The following is a 17,594-nucleotide window of genomic DNA, read 5'->3' as shown; positions in this document are numbered from 1 at the left end:
TGAATTCTGTGACAACGAATATGCTAATTACTACCTATTATGCCTTTTTCCATTCTCATCTTAGATATGGCATTACACTATGGGGTAATAGCTGTGGTTCTCAAAAGGTTTTCATATGGCAAAAGAGAGCCCTAAGGGTAATAAAAAATGTCCCAGAAAGAGAGTCCTGTGAGCCTCTTTTTAAAGAACTACAGATAATGACTCTACCTAGCCTATACATTTACTGTTGCTTGGTTGATGTTAAAGAAAATCTACAAACACTCAGGGTTAGACAAGAAGTTCACAGATATCCTACTAGGAAAAACCATATGATAGAAATGTTACCAATACAATTAGAAAAAAACTAGAAGTAGTCACTGTATTATGAAATTAAAGATGTTCAATAAACTGCCTCAAGAGGCATGGCATGTAACATTAAAAAGATTTAAGGCAGTTTTAGAACATTGGCTCAAAGATAAAGCGTTTTACTCTGTACAAAGTTATTTGGCCTGTGATATTACCTTATATTGTGTGTACCTTAAGATTTTAAAATTAGTGTAGTACCCCCTGTTTATTTATTTAATTGTTAATAATTTATCTATTACAATTTATCCTTTTGTAAATTTTTCTGTTATATCGTTGATAAATTTTTAAATTTTAGCTAAATTAGAGCTAAGCCTGGTTGATGAAAGAATGTAATAATTGTTACCTGTAACATTGACTAAGCCCGCTAGACAAGTTTGTTAATGTACACAATATATAATAGTGGGATTTAAGCTTTAGCATAGAATGACTTTGTCGATTGCATATTTTATGTTTAAAGACAATAAACTTTCTCATTTCTCTCATTTCTCATTTCTTACTTTACTCAAATAAGTCCTTCAACTTGTAATAGATACAGTATTAGTTATTTCTTAATTACAATATACTAAACATGTTTAAAACTTTACACATCCATTTCTTCCAACTGTATAAATCTTTAGAAGTACGGTTTGTGGCATTGTTTTTAGTTTAAATAGACCTTTAAAATGTACAACTCAACATAAGCTGTCATTAAAAATTTTTTTCTTGCTCCTGTTGGGCCATTCCCCAAAGGTGACATCCGATCACCATGTACACAAAAAAGTAGCTTACTGTTACCAGTAACGCTATGGCAAATTTAGTTTAGGTATCTTTTGTCGTTTAAAAGTTCTAAAGTTGTGTAATTGCCACTCTGTATATTTAAAAAAATGTTATTAAATTTTATATTTTGACCATTATTTAAATAGCTAAGTCATTGTTTCCAGAAGAATTTCCTTAAAAAGAAGTAGAACCTATGGAATAAAATGTTAGAAAACACATATAATGTCGGACTAATATAAACACTTATTACATTTTATGAGTGCATAATTTAATTTTGTCCATTTTTGTCATTAATTGGCTTCTATTTTGTCCAGGTTAGTGGAAGAGAATGTGATGACTGGAACAGACGCACTGGAGCTGGAACTGCCGCCTGTCTTGCCGCTGGACACCGAAGTTCAGGAGCTGACAGTCCAGTTAGATGAGAGGGTACAGATCTTGGAGCAGATCGGAAAGCAAGATTTTGATGACATTATCTACAGGAGAGTAAGTTCCAGATGGATCAGTCTATGCTTTTAATATAATTATTGATCACAATATACCTTTTTTAATTACTTAATATAATACCCAACATAATAAATTAAAAATTTTAAAATAGAATTGTTCTTAAATCAAATTCGACTTTGTAATGTAAAAAACATATTTTGGAAATAAATTTTTGTTTTTAAATGTCAATAATATTAATTTTATTAGTTTTGAAACAAAGCAGAATATAACTACAATTGAAATGTTTTTATAAAAGAGAATCTCGAGTAAATTGTAATGCAAAATTTATTATATTTATGTGTTAATAAAACCTAAGCTGGAACCTAAATACACAAACGTATAAAAAAATTCTTTCTGGAATCTATAACATATACAGAGTGTAGTAAAGAGTATCACAAACTTTTATGGATAGTACTCATCATTTCAAACACAAAAATGTTCCATAAATATAGGTTAATAAACGTGCTGTTTAGCTAGCCACCATTTTGAACTTGTTATAACAAAATTATTGTCTCTAGATCTCCTAAAACTAGATACCAAACTTTGCACATTAGTTGTGATAAATAAGAGGAAAATTTAAAGAGTAATGGTGTGATTTACTTTAATATCTCCTTCCCACACCGCAGACGGATATATTAGAATGGTAGACAGTTATATCGACAGACAGTTAGCCAAATACAGTTATATCCGATATTATAGATCATGTCTCTTGTCATTTTTTAGTTTACAAAAGGCCTTCAAAATGCCTGGTGCTCTGTGCTTATCATAGTTGCTGAGGAAGTATATATATATAAATGACCTTCACTCTACGGCAGAGGGTAGGGAGAGCCCTTTCTCTAACTCAGACCACTTCATCAGTTCTGCGTCTCCTACAGAGCCATAACCAAACATATGTGTGGCGTTTATTACTGCTTTCTCGGTTGTCACAAGTGCATGTCTACTACGTATCTCATTATTCTTACTCGTGTCGTGATTAGTTTGAAATATTTATCTTGTTTTTTAGTGAGACGAGATGTATTTAATTTAAATTTATTTGAAATGAACAGTTTTGTAAATAGTTATATTTGATTTTTATCAATAAATACGCTAGTTTTAAGAAAATTGTTTTAAGTTTTCTCCAAATGGCTTGCAAATATACAAAAATTAGGCCAGCAATTTAGGGGGAGGGGTACATAATGTATAGTGAGTAAATAAAGAAATGTTTGCTTTGTGGTGGTTAAACAATATATTAAATTTGTGGTAATTATGCATTATACCAACTACACATACTTTTTGTTAGTTTTTGATAGGAAAATTAAAGTAACATATACTGAACAAGAATAAATGTTTCCCTGTTTTTGTATTTTTGTGTTGGCTATATGAACGGAAAAAGATTGGTCAGATGACTCGTTGTGTCAGCATGGCAGTATTGTGTCACGTCGAGTATTGCACATGAATTAACTATCAGAATGTCACACATGTGCTCAAATCTACCCTACTCGAGGATCAGCCGGCTTACTCAAGAACCAACTGGCCTTCTTGAGGGCCAACTGGCCTAATGGAGGGTACATCTGGTACAGGTTGGCCTTTGTCGATCAGGTAGTTTGCTTACGGATAGGACGGTTTGCTTGGAGTTGGTTATAGGGTAGGATAAATATAAATGATTGAACTAAAAAAGTAACAATCCTTGCTCTATGGAAGAAAAACACAATTTAATACAGTTGGTATAAATATGCTATCTATTTTTTCTTATAGTCAAGAAGTAACAAGGACTTAATGAAGCATTGTGTTTGTACTTAACACAAATCTATTTATGTGTAATCAATTCGTATACTTGCTTATCCTGCATGTTTCTGGAAAATTCTTAAACCTATTCTATTCTACAGGGAGACTTAGTTAATATGTTACTATTTATTAAGTATCTACTCAACATAAAACAACGTTTTCATAAGATTAATCAATTAATCGCATTCAGATGTTATACTGTTGAGATTATTTATTTAATCATAATGTTAATGGCTTCTTACAAAGAAAAGCAATGAAAATTGTGTATACTTTAAATTTGAGTGTCGCGAGAGATCGCGCCCGCAGCAGTTTGCCGCGCTTTTTTGCTTTCTTTATATTTTCGTTTGCAGTGATGCCCCAGGATAACAGGGTCTCGTTTTATCCCTCCCAGTACATCCCTGCACCTGACCTTGACAACCGTTAGTCTGTCGCTGGCTTTGTTTGTGAGTGGTGGAATTTTTGTTGTAGCTCTGCACCTGCCGCGGCAATATGCCTTCGCGCGATCTCTCCCATAGTGCATTCTGTTAAATCTGCAAATATTGGAAATATTTCTAAATCTTCAATATTTTAATGTTTTTGTGATGTTGTGATTTAGTTATATTGTGTAAAAATGAATTTTGAAGAACAGAGAAGAATTATGGACCTGTTAGAATCCGTTTCAAAGCTGAATTCAAGTGAATTAGGTGTGAATGACTCGGATGTAAGTGATATAGATGAAAATGAATTGGTAAGGGATTTCGAGATTGACAGTGATTCAGAACACAGCTTCAATGAAGAACTACCTGCAGACAGTGAAGTTGAAAGTGAACCGGATGTTGAAGATGATCAGCACTACTTACCAGTACCAGGTCAGATTATTACTAATCCTAAGTATAGTGGAAGGGATACTCCAAACCCTACCATTTGGTCTGAAAGGCCACAGAATAGACCAACTCGCATTAGAAGGCGAAATATTGTTACCCAGCTTCCGGGGCCTGTTAGAAATGCCAGACATGCTAAAACAGAATTAGAATGCTGGATGCTATTTTACCCTGTTGAAGTTATAGAAAATATTGTCACATATACTAACCAAAAAATAAGTGAGGTCAGAGGACAGTATAACCGGGAAAGGGATGCAAGGGAAACCAATGTAGTGGAAATGAAAGCAGTGATAGGCCTACTTTACCTAGCAGGCGTACTTCATTCTAGCCATCAAAACATTTTTGATTTGTGGAATATCGATGGTCTTGGAGTTGAAATATTCAGGCTAACCATGAGTTGTAGCAGATTTAAATTTTTGCTAAGATATGTTAGCTTTGATGACAGAGAGATAGAAGGTCGCCGACAAAGGAAATCGGTTGACAAATTTTATTGCATGAGAGAGATATTTGATGAATTTGTACGCTTATGCCAAGCAAACTATAGCCATAGTGAATACGTCACCATTGACAAAATGTTACCCAACTTTCGAGGTAAGTCTAGTTTCAGAGTGTATATGCCAAAAAAGCCTGGCAAGTTTGGCATAAAAGTGTGGGCAATGAGTGATTCCAAGACATTTTACACATCCAACTTGGAAGTATTTATTTCAAAACAAAAAAGAGGACCCTACGAACTAAACAACTCTGCTAGGGCCATTGTAAACAGGCTGACAACACCCATTGCAAATACGGGACGGAATGTGACATGTGATAATTTCTTTACGTCTCTGCCCCTTGCACAAGACTTACTCGAAAAAAATCTAACTATAGTTGGAACTATAAAAAAAAATAAAAAAGAGATTCCTAAAGAACTAACATCAGACCCAAAAGGAAACAAAAGACCTATCAACAGCTCAATGTTTGCATTTACAAAAAATGCAGCGTTAGTATCTTATAAACCCAAGAAAAACAAATTTGTTCTTTTACTCTCGACCCTGAGACAGATGAGATCGATCAAGACAGTGGAGAAGACCAAAAGCCTACTATAATCACCTTCTACAACAGATATAAATGTGGGGTAGATGTCTGTGATGCCATGCAAAAACAGTATAGTGTATCAAGAATATCAAATCGTTGGCCATTGACAATGTTTTTCTTCATGCTCAATGTTGGAGGTATAAACGCCTACATAATTCACAAAGCAAATAATATGACACTTGAAGAAGAAAAAGTTCTCCCTCGGCGATCATTTCTAATGAATTTGGGACGACAACTCATCCTTGACCAGGCTAAAATTTGGGCAAGTCCACAGTATAACATTGGACGGCAAATGAAAAATAGAATAATGGAAGTCTTCAAACTAAATCCTATAGAGGATGAAGATGAACAACCGGTTGCTGCGGGAAGATACCAATTTTTTTTTTTTTTTTTTTTTTTTTTTTTTTCTCTTAGGACAAGAAGCTTATAAATTGCACTTAGTCCTGTAAGGACCTTTGTGCTGCTTCCGGAGTGATAGGATATTCAGAATGGGTAAGGTTAGGGAGTAGGGGCCGCCTCCTATCGAGATCCATGAGGAAGAATTAGGGCACTACATCTCAAAGTCATCCCGGAAGAAGGGAGGCCAGCTGTGAACCAGCCTCTCCAGTCAAAGTAGGCAGGGGGGGGCACACCCTTGTTGAGGTTAACAAGAGCCTCTGAGGTAAGGGAACAAACCCCACCAACTCCAACAGCCATCTTCCACAGTAGACTAGACCTATTGAATTGCCCATGAACCCCAGAATCTCAACATTTGCGGTTAGTGATGTGCCGCTACTGGACATCCATAAGGTTGCCCAGATTAAAGTGGCACATCGGTTTTTGCTGTGCCCAGTGGTGGGTTCAACTGGTAGGTATAAACCAGCCAGAAGTGATCCCTGCTGGGTATGAAGATACCCATACTGCAGAATTTGTCCTAGAAGAAAGAACAGGAAGACTACTGTAAGTTGCAGCTCCTGCCAAATTCCGATTTGTAAAGAACACACAAAAGCCACCTGTACCCGATGTGCTGATGCAGATGAAGCTATGGACACTGACTAAGCTAAAGACATTGGTTTTCGAATACAGACACACTTCTTCAGTTAGCTTAGATGATAATGTCCACTGAAACAAAATTAGTAAACTTGTACTAATTTAGGGGTTTTTATATTTTAACTTTTTATGAAACTTAGAAAGAAATTTTAATTTTTCGTTAACATTTATAATTTTTCTTTTATAAAAAATAGGTTTCTTCATTTGTACATAATATTTTATTGAATTAGTAATCTTTTGCCTAAATATTGATTTATTATACTATAACGTTTTTGAGGCAATTTGTTTTGTTTTAAGGAAATATACATATTATAAAATTTATTTCTTCCTCATAATAAAATACTTTATTGTAATAAAATGTTTCATTTAAAAGCCTAATTTATATTATTGCAGCAAATTGCTCACACTCGACCTTTTTCGTACCAAAAAGTCACCAATTCCGAACCAAATATACAGTGTATCATAATAATATTTCTCTTTGTTAGAACTTAAGTGCCCAATTACTTTTATTAGTATATACTGAAAGACAGTAATAGAGACAACACTCAGTTTTTTTTTTTGAAACTTTTCTCACCAAATTAAAGCTGCAATTTGAGTAAAGGACGAGCGTGAGCAATTTGCCGTCGTGCGACCTCTCGCGTCCAGGAAGTGAGTGCGATCTCTCGCGTGTTAAATAATTATGTAATTTTTGGACTAATAATGTTAACTCTTTTTTAGGCTAAAGGAAAATGTCAGAAAGTGAACAAAACAAGCCGATCGCCTAATGGTGTGGGTAAGTTTAGTTAATTTATAAAATTATTTTCAACTAATTAGTATACTTTAAGCCTTAGAAGAAGGAGGGATGTATATTTCTTAAGGTTCTATATGAGATCTTATAATAAATTGTTTATAGTTGTCGAAGTCTATGTCGGAGTTCTAAATAATAAAGAATAATATGCTCATAAGGTCAAAGCTGAATAAAAATCCACCACAATTTGCCACTTCACTTGGACAGGAAGTACATACTCAATACATACTCAATTACAGTGCATCTGTATTGCATAAAAATTTTGTCTAAATCGGATCACAAGTTTCCGAGCTATGAATTTTCAAAGTTACAGTTTGGTTGAAAAGTAAGTTATGGTGTTAGTAACAGTTTTATATGTAGAAATGCAGAAATAAACAAGCTAAACTTTAATGTTTCCTGTTATTGTAGCTCCATTATTTAGTCTGGTGTCAACTTTCAAACTTGTATATCTATACTTTTTATCCGAGAGTAGACATCAAGATCTCACTTTGGTCTTGATTTGTAATTTAAACTTAACTACTTTTTGCACTATTTTGTTTGTGTTATGATTAAATTTTGTTTTAGTTAATTATAAACTCTATTTGTTGCAGAATATTTTAATTATCTCTATATAAGCTTCCTGGTGATTGGTGGTAGAGTTATTTCACTGTTAATTTTATAAACTAAAACCGTTTCTTTAGTTTTAGTGTGCATTCTTTGGGGGAGTAGTCTGTAAGCAGAGATCTCCAGCAGCATGAATTATGTACTAATTAGGCAATATAAAATATAAGTACTGTAAATTATTCAAATATACTTATTTAGTTAATAGTGAAATATATTTATGTAAAATATATGTATTATAACAAAAATTTATTTTAGGACATAGTATTTCAAAATTTTCCTGCTATGGTCCCAGACCCCCCTACTGATCAGGGGGATTCAGCAGCAGTTTCAAGTTTGAGAACGGTATCAGAACATGGAAAAGACCCGTTACTGAGCAAGGTTGTAAATAAATTAAATTTTAACCAACCAGTGTAAAAGTAGGCTATTTAAAATATAGAATTAAGACAAATACGTGCATCTAAGAAAGTTAAACTCATTTAATGCAAGTAATGTTTTAGAAAAATTTGAATAATTGTTGTTTTGACCTGAAAATTAATAACAGAATATAACAAGTTACTCTGGCTAGTAATGTAACCCAAGTGAGTTGAAAGCGCCTTATTTATTACAAAAATATTTTATCAAATGACTCCCAGAAATAAGTGAGCACATTTCATGTAATAGAGTAAAAGATGGATTCCCATTTCTAGGTTTTAAGCTCAACAATTTGAAGCTACAAGTATCCCTTAAAGCTTTAGCGACAATATGAACTGAACAACATTTGAGAAAAACACTAAAATATTCAATACGTTGGCCGGCCACTAATATTTCAGGTATTTACCCATAAAAATAAATTATACAATATTTTACGAGCATAGACAAACACTTACAAGGTATGTATAATAGAAAATATATAAATAATTATTCAACTACGCAATGCGCTGGAAGCTCTTCGAGGTAGCCACAGTGAGGTAGAGCACAGGTGATTTTTTCAGAATATCGAACATAGTTCATAAATTTCACCAAGTTTGAGGAAAAGTCAGGTTCCCTGATGCTGAGTTAGGCAGCCTAGGCTTCTATATATATCGTAGCTATGGTAAGAAGGGTTGATTCAATTGAATTTTGAGTTTAGCTCCAGTTCACCTTCCTTTTATAACATAGGCTTGCTAGTTACTGGTGTTTTGAAGTAATCCACAAATTGGTTTGAATAACAATATAATTGATACTTATTGGTTATTTTCTTTACAGATACCTTTTTTGTTTAAAAACACATTGAACATGCATATAATGCCAACTTGTTATATAAAAAATACACTCAACTGGTGCTTACCTAATAATTTTTACACCTTTTTCCAGTATCATGGTAGAATTTGTAATGTGAACGTCCTTAAGTGCAGACGTGGGCATTTTTCAGTAATTTTTGCTATGTCCGTATGTATGAACGTTGGCACTAAAAGGGTGAAAAAAGAGAGATCACATCTAGCTACTTGATAAACTCCAGGGAGAGTGTTTCGAAATGCCAGTGAGAGAGCACATGTTAGGTACTGAAGACAATAAAGTGGGTGTGTATAACATTTGTGTGGTATTGGCCGATCTCGTCTCCCATCACTCAATCAGTGATCAGCCATGGCTATAATGCTATAACCTTGACGCAGGGGTGGAGTCCAGTTCTGACACTGTCAGTGTAGCCAGTGCCAAGTCGGTGGAGTCCTGCGACAGTGAACCTAACACAAGACCTCCATCCAGAAACAACAATGTACTTCCAGAATCTCAACCACAGGTAGATTGATAGTTAATAACATAGGTCTGTTATAGAATTAAAACCTGACATTGAAAGGTAAAAATGCCTAATGGTAAAATAAAACATATCTTGTAAATGGACCTTAATTTGTATACTGTAATTCACAGAAGTTTTAAAAATAAATAATCTGTGGTTAGATTTGAAAGTAGCATATATTGATGCACTATTATTGTTATTTTATCTATGGACATTGTTTTGGAAATATTACTAAGTAAATAAATTAGATGTTAAAAATATTTCTTCCAACATGATTGTCCTTTCTCACCCGTACATTGTACAGAAGTAGAAAGTGTTGATAAAGAATTGGATTTTACATTATTTTTGCTTTGAAATGCGTACTGATAATTTATCAAATTTATAAACGTTCAATATAATCAAGATACTAGTAATTTATGGTATTACCTCCGTAATGCCCTTTAAAATATTCATAGCATCCTTCTTCTTCTAAGCAGCCACCTATTGCCATGCACTTAAGCATCAAGGGCCTTTTGCACAGTCTGGAAGTATACGATGAGGCCAACCAGTTCACAGTTTCAGGAGTTCTACAAACCACTGAAAGCAACTGATCAGGTCCTCCTGGGGAAATTTACCAACCTTGTCCAAACTACTTAGTATGGTGTAGCATTCCCTTGCTATTGCAGTAAAATCAAAGAACAGGTGTTCAGCAGTTTCCTCCTGCCCGTCACACAGTCTATAGAGTGGATCCTCCAGGAAAATGCTGCAGAAAATAAAAAAAATGTTTAGAATATAAACATTTTAATTTTGGAGTACCAAACATCCATGACTTTAAATATAAACCTATTTTGATATATTTTAATATACTGTATTTTACTATGAATAAAACAATATATAACACTTTATATTTTGCTTGGTAACTGATTTTGCAGTTAATTTCCTTTTTTTAGTCTGCGTAAGGATTTAAAAAGCTGTGCCAGTTAAGGCTAAAATGCACACAAGTTCTAGGGTTAAATTTGGGGTATTACCTTTCAACTTTTAGTGCTGATGGCAAATGGCAGATTAGTTATTTTACTAGGAATTTAGTAAGAGCAGACCAAAAAGGTTTATTGTTTTTGCTAAGAATTCATTAGATCCAGGTTAGGTTTTTGAAACTTTTCAATATGTTTTATATTTATTGTTCATCATTGAAAGGAATGAAATCAGATCTTTGGTTGAAAGTGGTGAGTTTTGAAAGTTTATTCAAGACGGATTTATTTTAAGAGTTAAATTAGCTATGAGTGAAGAAAAGATTGTTTGCTATTGGAATAGTAGTGATAGTATACACTATAGCAGCTACATTAAAACTGTCACTCAGATAAAAAAAACAAATCCAAACAATGTTTGCTATAGTTTGTACTGCAAATAGTGAAATATTAATTTAGTTTTGAATTTGGCCAAGATATTACAACACTTTCCAGACACATCTGTATGAAAATTGAATTTTATAACGGCTTAATAAGACATAAGATCTTTATTGCCGTTGATCATATATGCAATGAAATAGGCATTGTCAATACACTTTTTAGTATAAAACATACTAATATAGAAACAAACCATTATTGAAAATCACAAAACAGATTTAACAGACTCAAAAATATTTACCTTACAGTTGTAAAATAAACATAATTTTTAAGATTAAAACCCAATGATTTAAAACTGAATATTGACATCCATATTTAAAAACTGGATTATTAAAAAGCCATAAATAAAATTTTCTTTTTAAATCAGTTATGGGAGTAACATGAGCAATTTCTGGATGCTTGTTAAAAAATCTTACACAATTTACCATTTAGGATGTTCCAAATTTGGTCAGTTGATGTTGAGGAATGTCAAGCTTATTTTTATTTCTGGTGTTGTGTGTATGAAATTGATTTCTAATGAAAACGTTTCTGAGGTTTGCTTTAGTGTATAATATAATATGGTAACTTTTCCCTCACAATCCCTCCATCGTCAAAAATAGACTTCAAACAAAGAAATAATATGGTAAATGTAGAGGTTAATTATGGTAGGTATTTGTAACTGTATAAATAGGCATTTGCAATGATCTAATGGTGCAGCATGGCAAATGGTTCTAATAACCCTTTTTGATGATTAACAGATCTGAGACTGCTAGAGAATGGCCCCATAATATCAAGCCGTAAGCAATATGAGATTGGAATAATCTAAGATATGCTGTCCCAAGGTACTCAGTAGATATTATAGATCTTAATTTCCGAAACAGAAAAGCAACTCTCGAAAGTTTTTGCTAAATCCGTTAACATGGTCATTCCAACTCAATTTCGTGTCAATACAAATTCCCAGTAATTTAACAAATTGGTTATTGTTTTGAGAAAGGCTAAGTAATATATTTTGCGTTTTACTTTCATTGCAGAGAAGTGTTTTAGTTTTGAACCATTTCTGAGCATTACTATGAGCTGCAGCCATAGTAGATCATAATAAAGATAGTAAAGTCGGCCACACATAGTGGCCAGCTAAGCTTAACTGGAAAATTGCGGGTGCCATTTAATCTGTCTCAGCTGAGAGACCCATGATGATACAGAGCTGTGTTGTGATGATACAGAGATTTATCTGTATCATCACAAAGATAAATGTGATGATAACCCTGCGTTCTTACAGAGAACTACCTCCCAGGCTAAGGGCTCAATTACATAAGTTAAAAATTGAGTGCTTGGACTTAAAAATGTTTCTCAATGTTTTGAATACATTCTTAAGCATTTTCATTGTATTGGTGGTTAAAAACATGGCATAAGCTTATATCTCAAATTTCTTATCCAACAGTTATAAAGTAGAATTTAAATTATTTATTCAACAATTATTAAGTATAATTTAAATTTATTGTAAAATACAGTTAAAAATGTGATATCATGATTGAGACCACTCTAATTGCATGATTTTTAATAAATTCAGAATGTAAGTATGATTTATGACTTTCTACACTGGTCCTTTCATTTAAATACTTTAAATTTAATTAATGTTTTAGCCATTTAATTAAATTTATAAAATATTGTTTTTGGCTCAAAGTTTTTTGGAGGTACAAGATATTTTTATTACATTTTCATCATTGGTTGCTCATAAATTGGAAAAAGTAGTGTAAATCAGACCTAAATAACAATTCTCTTTAAAAATAGATTTAATTTTGTATAAATTTAAAATAATTTTAAATTATTAGTATAGTATTAATTATTAATACTCTTAAGGACATAAATGATATCCTGACCTAGATCTTCCAAAATTCTAGTGGTGTGAAGATTGTTCGTGAAAGATAATTTTTTTAGTAATTTTGTTATGTATTTTGAGTAGTTCAATCAGTAAAGTTAATTATGATTTTGAAAGAGAATTGTTAGTTTAAAAATTTTTCTTTGGTTGACTGCTTTAGTTAACCTGGTCCAGGTTAATCTGTTTCTGTTTTTTTTCGAGAATCTTATTATGTTTTGTGTACCAATAGTGTGTTAGCCTACTTCAACCTGTCTTGTCTTGTTGTTATGTGGTATTTTAACTATCTGATGTACTATCTTCCACATTGAGCTAAGTAACCAGACGTGCACTATCTATTAAATGTAAATAAATAATTGTAACATTTTTATAAAATTTTAATTTTATATTTTAATGTAGTTGGATTTATTCTTCCAACAAAGTGTCTTGTGTGTTTGCGGTTTGAAGTTTGTTTCATTAAAGTTTAAATCCAACTATACTTGCTTACACCTGCCTTGTTTTCTTTTCTAGCCTCGTTTATCGCTAGATTTAGTTTCAAGTTCCAATCGTCTCTGTGGGACGATTCCTCCCGACATATTACCTGATCTCAGGAGTCCTGATTCTATCCTCAGAGACGTTGAAGACAAAGAAATACTAGTAGCCAAAGCATTCAACCTTGGAGAGATACTCCTAAATAAAGATAAAAAGTCAAACAAAGGTAAGTCAGTTATTTTTTAACAGCTTGTAATTTAATTGTTTTTTAGGTATGTATTTATAGTAAAAATATCTAGTCTTTGCAATCAATTTGTCGTAGTGTACATGTGTACAAAATGGTAACAAATATAATAACTGCTTCTGTTATTTATTTAGTAGGAGCCACATTAAATAGGAGAGTATTTTAATTCTTTCTCTATGGTGTGTAGAATGTTTTGAGATAAGGGTAGTGTTGAATTTACTCTTCTGCACACTTGAATTGTACTAGATCTCTGAGTATGAAAACAAAATTTAATGGACATTGATTGAACTATAAATGTTATTTCTTTCAATACATGTAGTAGAACAGTGGTAGACACCTTCAAGAGAAAGAAGGCCCTAGTTTGTGTTTTATTGGTACTGAAGAGCTTTTGACAGAATAGGATCCATGGAGGTAGCACTGGAAAGGGTTGGAGTTTCCTCAGATGCTCTGAAGTCAAGTCAAAGCTCTCTTAAAAAGCAGTAAAATAAGAGCAAAGCTCAGAGAGGATTCTGCTACAATAATGCCCTGAAAAGGGTGCTCCCAGATAGTTGTACTGTAATGTATTCCAATGTGGTCAGGTATCTAAGAGTCATTCTACAAGAGGCTCACATGGAATCCTGATATTGTAATTATTTTATTAAAAGCTCTTGGTGCTTGTGAAAGGCTCTTTGGACATAAATGGGGACTAAATCCCTGGATGATATATCGGATCTATGACGCCATAGTAAAAACAATGGTTACATATGTGCAGCTCATGTGGTGATCGAAAGTAGAACAAAATACAGATCTAAAAGGTTACAGAATCTCCAGAGACCATGCATAAACATTAGTGGGGCAAAGAGTTCCTGGCAATAATACAGGAATTTTCTAAGGCTGAAATTTTAACTTATTTATCCGAGTGCATGGTAAAGAAATAAACCATGGTGTGTTCCTTTGATAAACCATATATCGTCTCCATATGAAGTAAAGATAAATTGAATACAATAGAGGACTACCCTATTGAAGGTTTTCACTACCTACAGTTTTACACTAATGGTTCACGCCATATTCAAGGGCATGGTTCAGAGTATATGAGCCAGGAGCCAAATTGGCAATGCCCTCAGGGAACTATGCCACGGTTTTCAAGCAGAAGTCATGGCAGTTGAAACATCAAACAAACCTTCAAACAAAGAATGTGCTAGAAGAATCAAAGAGGACTTAAAGGTGCAGAATATCTAATACTAACAGACATTCAGGCAGTTTTAAATGTGCTTGAAGCCTGCTCCTTTGATTCAAAGGCAGTATAAGAATGCACTTATGGAATTGGCAGAGTTCCAAGTTGTCCTTGGCCAGATGCCGGGCTAAAAAGACATTTCTGGTATTGAAACAGCAACGCTCTTGCCAAGATTGGCTCTCAGAGCCTTTTAGTAGGACTAGAGACAGGCTGTGGAATAACCTTCTCCAACAGTAAACCTGTATTAAATGTTTGGGAAAATAGGATTAGATCCTAGACTTAGAGAAAAGTCTCTGGATTATGTCAGTTAAAAATGTTTATTTTTCCATGTGCAAAAGAATGGTCAAGACTTGTAGATTTAACCAAGGAAGATATATATAGTCCTCTTCGAAACATCTGGTGAAGTTGGGTCTAAACCAGACTGATGAATGTAGACTCTGAATGAATCGCTGGAGCACATATTGATAAACTGTCCCGCTATTTGCAAAACCAGGAAATGATTCCTAGGAGCTTATATCTTGAGCCCAAAGGACATTAGAGAACAGGAGTTTTTAAATCTTATAAGTTTTTGCAGGAGCCTCAGATTTGAGAGTTAAAAATAAGAAGGGAAGCGCAAAGGTCTAAGGCTCTTTCCCTCATTAATAAAAAGGTTAAAAAAATTTAATAAAAAAGGTGTTACATTTCAGGTGCTGTTCCATCTTTATACCAAAAGCCCATTTAAATCAATGTGATTGTTTTTCTTGATTCCAATAATGTACATTAACCTTAAAAATATAAATACAGTAATGTTTGTTTCATCAGTCAGATGGCAGTAATGGAAGGCTTTTCCTCATCTTCCGATTATTTTAGTAAATTATGGTAGGTAAACTTTACTATATCACATTTAATCAAGGGATACAAATTTCCAACAAACTACAATTATTGTGACATACTAAGGAGTGCCATGTACAGTCTTGGGCTGATCTTATATGTGGTAATTGTAACCTGATGTGCATGTTTTAGAAACTGCTCAGACGACCAGTGACAGCCTGAGGGAAGAGGCACTCAGCTACGGCCCACCATCAGGCAGCAGCAGTGCCATACCCTCGCTGGAGGCTGCCAACCCTCCTGGTCTCCCTGACATCAACCTGTCTGTGCTGAAACCCAGCCAGGAGGTCTGCGAAAAAACTGATTTTGAAGACCCATTGGCACAAGACACCTGTGATACATCACCAGGTTGGTAGTCAGTAACATTATACTAAATACTAATAAAATCTGTAAGATTTGCCATTATTTTACAGTTTTCTTCTGCCATGTTACTAGTTAAACATTTTATCAACTCCTAATTTTTATCCAAAGTTACCAAAGAAGTACTCATTCTGAAAATATGTTAAGTTGTCACTTTCCATATCAAAAGAGTTCAAATTTAAGATATTTTAAACGTGTAAATCTTAAAAATTCAAATAGCAACATATGACTTTTATTAAACCTATCAGTAGCTCTCTTAAAAACTAAAATTTTTGTTTTTAATGTTAGGCTTTATCTAATATGGTTGAGAAATGGTGCTAAAAGTACTAATTTTCGTGTTATAAGAAACGGACACTCTGTTGGAGCACAATGACGGATGGACTCGAGTTTCGACTCCAGAAATTGCCCAGTATCTGAGTGCCTGCCAGGGGTATGTGTGCATGAGTGGACCGAGTCGTACCATACACATCGGCCCTGACTGGCGCCGGCTGGACTACCGAGCTGTGGACCTGGCGTTGGCTCCTGACGGCCAACTGGTGTGGAAACTTGACTTTGGAGTCGCGTCCGCCCTTGCAGACGTCACCACTCAAGGTGTGGTTAAGGTTAATGTATGAAGGTCATCCAGAAAGTAACTTATGCTTGGCAGTGTGATAGGAGAAGGGGTAGGGTGTCTGAACATTTTGTTACTCAGCTGTGGTGGCTCAAGGTTCTTCTTACTCCTCTTTTCAGTAGTGTGGTGTGATTGTCTAAAAAAAATTGTGTACTGTAATTCGAAATTCTACCAGTTGTGAAATACGATTTGTAATTAGATTTTTGTTAGTGACAAACTTTAAACCAATTTAATTAACTACCAATTTTTTGAAGGCTATTATGAGATCATGAGTGAAAGGGTTAGACTGTGATGTAGTATATTTAAAAATAAAATCACTAGTGTTGATAACGAAAAGCAAAATAGCTGACTGAGCATCTTCACAGATGGATTTGTGGCAAAACTGATTGAGAAAATTAGTGAATATCATCACTTTATGATCACATAAATTTATTTACTTTTAAGGAGTTTACTATATGATATTATGACAAAAGAACCATATTATCACAAGCTTCAAAGTTGGCCTCAGTTACAGATGGAGGAGAAAAGTTACAGTGCAATTGTAAAGCTAATTCAATGTTATGGTATTAGCTTTAAAATTTAGCTTTCGAATAAATTGAGACAATTATGTTCCTCATGATGATGCAATTTTAATTCCAAAACTTAAGTTACTTTCTGAACGGCCTGGTACAAATATTAATGAGGTAGAGTTTACAAACATTTTTGTTAAGGCATTGATTGTATTAAATATCAGGAATTATTTTAATATTTCTTCTTTGTTATGAACAATTTTTACTTCACAAGATAATTATTATAATATTATATAATTGATTGACTCTTGAGATGTATGAATAGTAACAAAATTCAGCTTGTTTTGAGTACTATATTATTTTTAAAATAATACACTAACTCATTACGAATTTCGCTGTTTCTTATAAAACTTAACCCTTAAAGCGCCGTAAGCGCATATGCGCGCGAGGATCGACTTTGCTCTGAACGCCGTAAGCGCGTAGATGCGCAATATACTTGTTTTTACTATTTTGCACTGTTAGTTCAGAGTTTGTCCGCTAGATTGTGAGGGGTGTATGTTACAGTAGTGTAGCGGGGCTGTGCCACATCACGTGACAATCTTTGTGTTTATCGATCAATACTGGACCGGTTT

General features: G+C 33.8%; 1 protein-coding gene across 1 annotated transcript in view; it reads left to right on the top strand.

The window, feature by feature from the left end:
- The window catches only part of LOC124364435, a 76,510-nt gene that overhangs the window by 27,826 nt on the left and 31,090 nt on the right, over positions 1 to 17,594 (top strand). Inside the window, exons 9-14 of the mRNA XM_046819929.1 lie at positions 1,416 to 1,584; positions 7,029 to 7,083; positions 9,333 to 9,457; positions 13,199 to 13,385; positions 15,619 to 15,831; positions 16,189 to 16,434. Coding sequence (XP_046675885.1) covers positions 1,416 to 1,584; positions 7,029 to 7,083; positions 9,333 to 9,457; positions 13,199 to 13,385; positions 15,619 to 15,831; positions 16,189 to 16,434 — 995 coding nt within the window. The remainder of the gene's footprint in view (positions 1 to 1,415; positions 1,585 to 7,028; positions 7,084 to 9,332; positions 9,458 to 13,198; positions 13,386 to 15,618; positions 15,832 to 16,188; positions 16,435 to 17,594) is intronic.

The sequence above is a fragment of the Homalodisca vitripennis genome, chromosome 6 (assembly GCF_021130785.1).
Source record: "Homalodisca vitripennis isolate AUS2020 chromosome 6, UT_GWSS_2.1, whole genome shotgun sequence".
NCBI classification, from domain to species: Eukaryota; Metazoa; Arthropoda; class Insecta; order Hemiptera; family Cicadellidae; genus Homalodisca; species Homalodisca vitripennis.
Note: the sequence above shows the minus strand (reverse complement) of the source record. Positions and strands in the feature narration are given on the sequence as shown.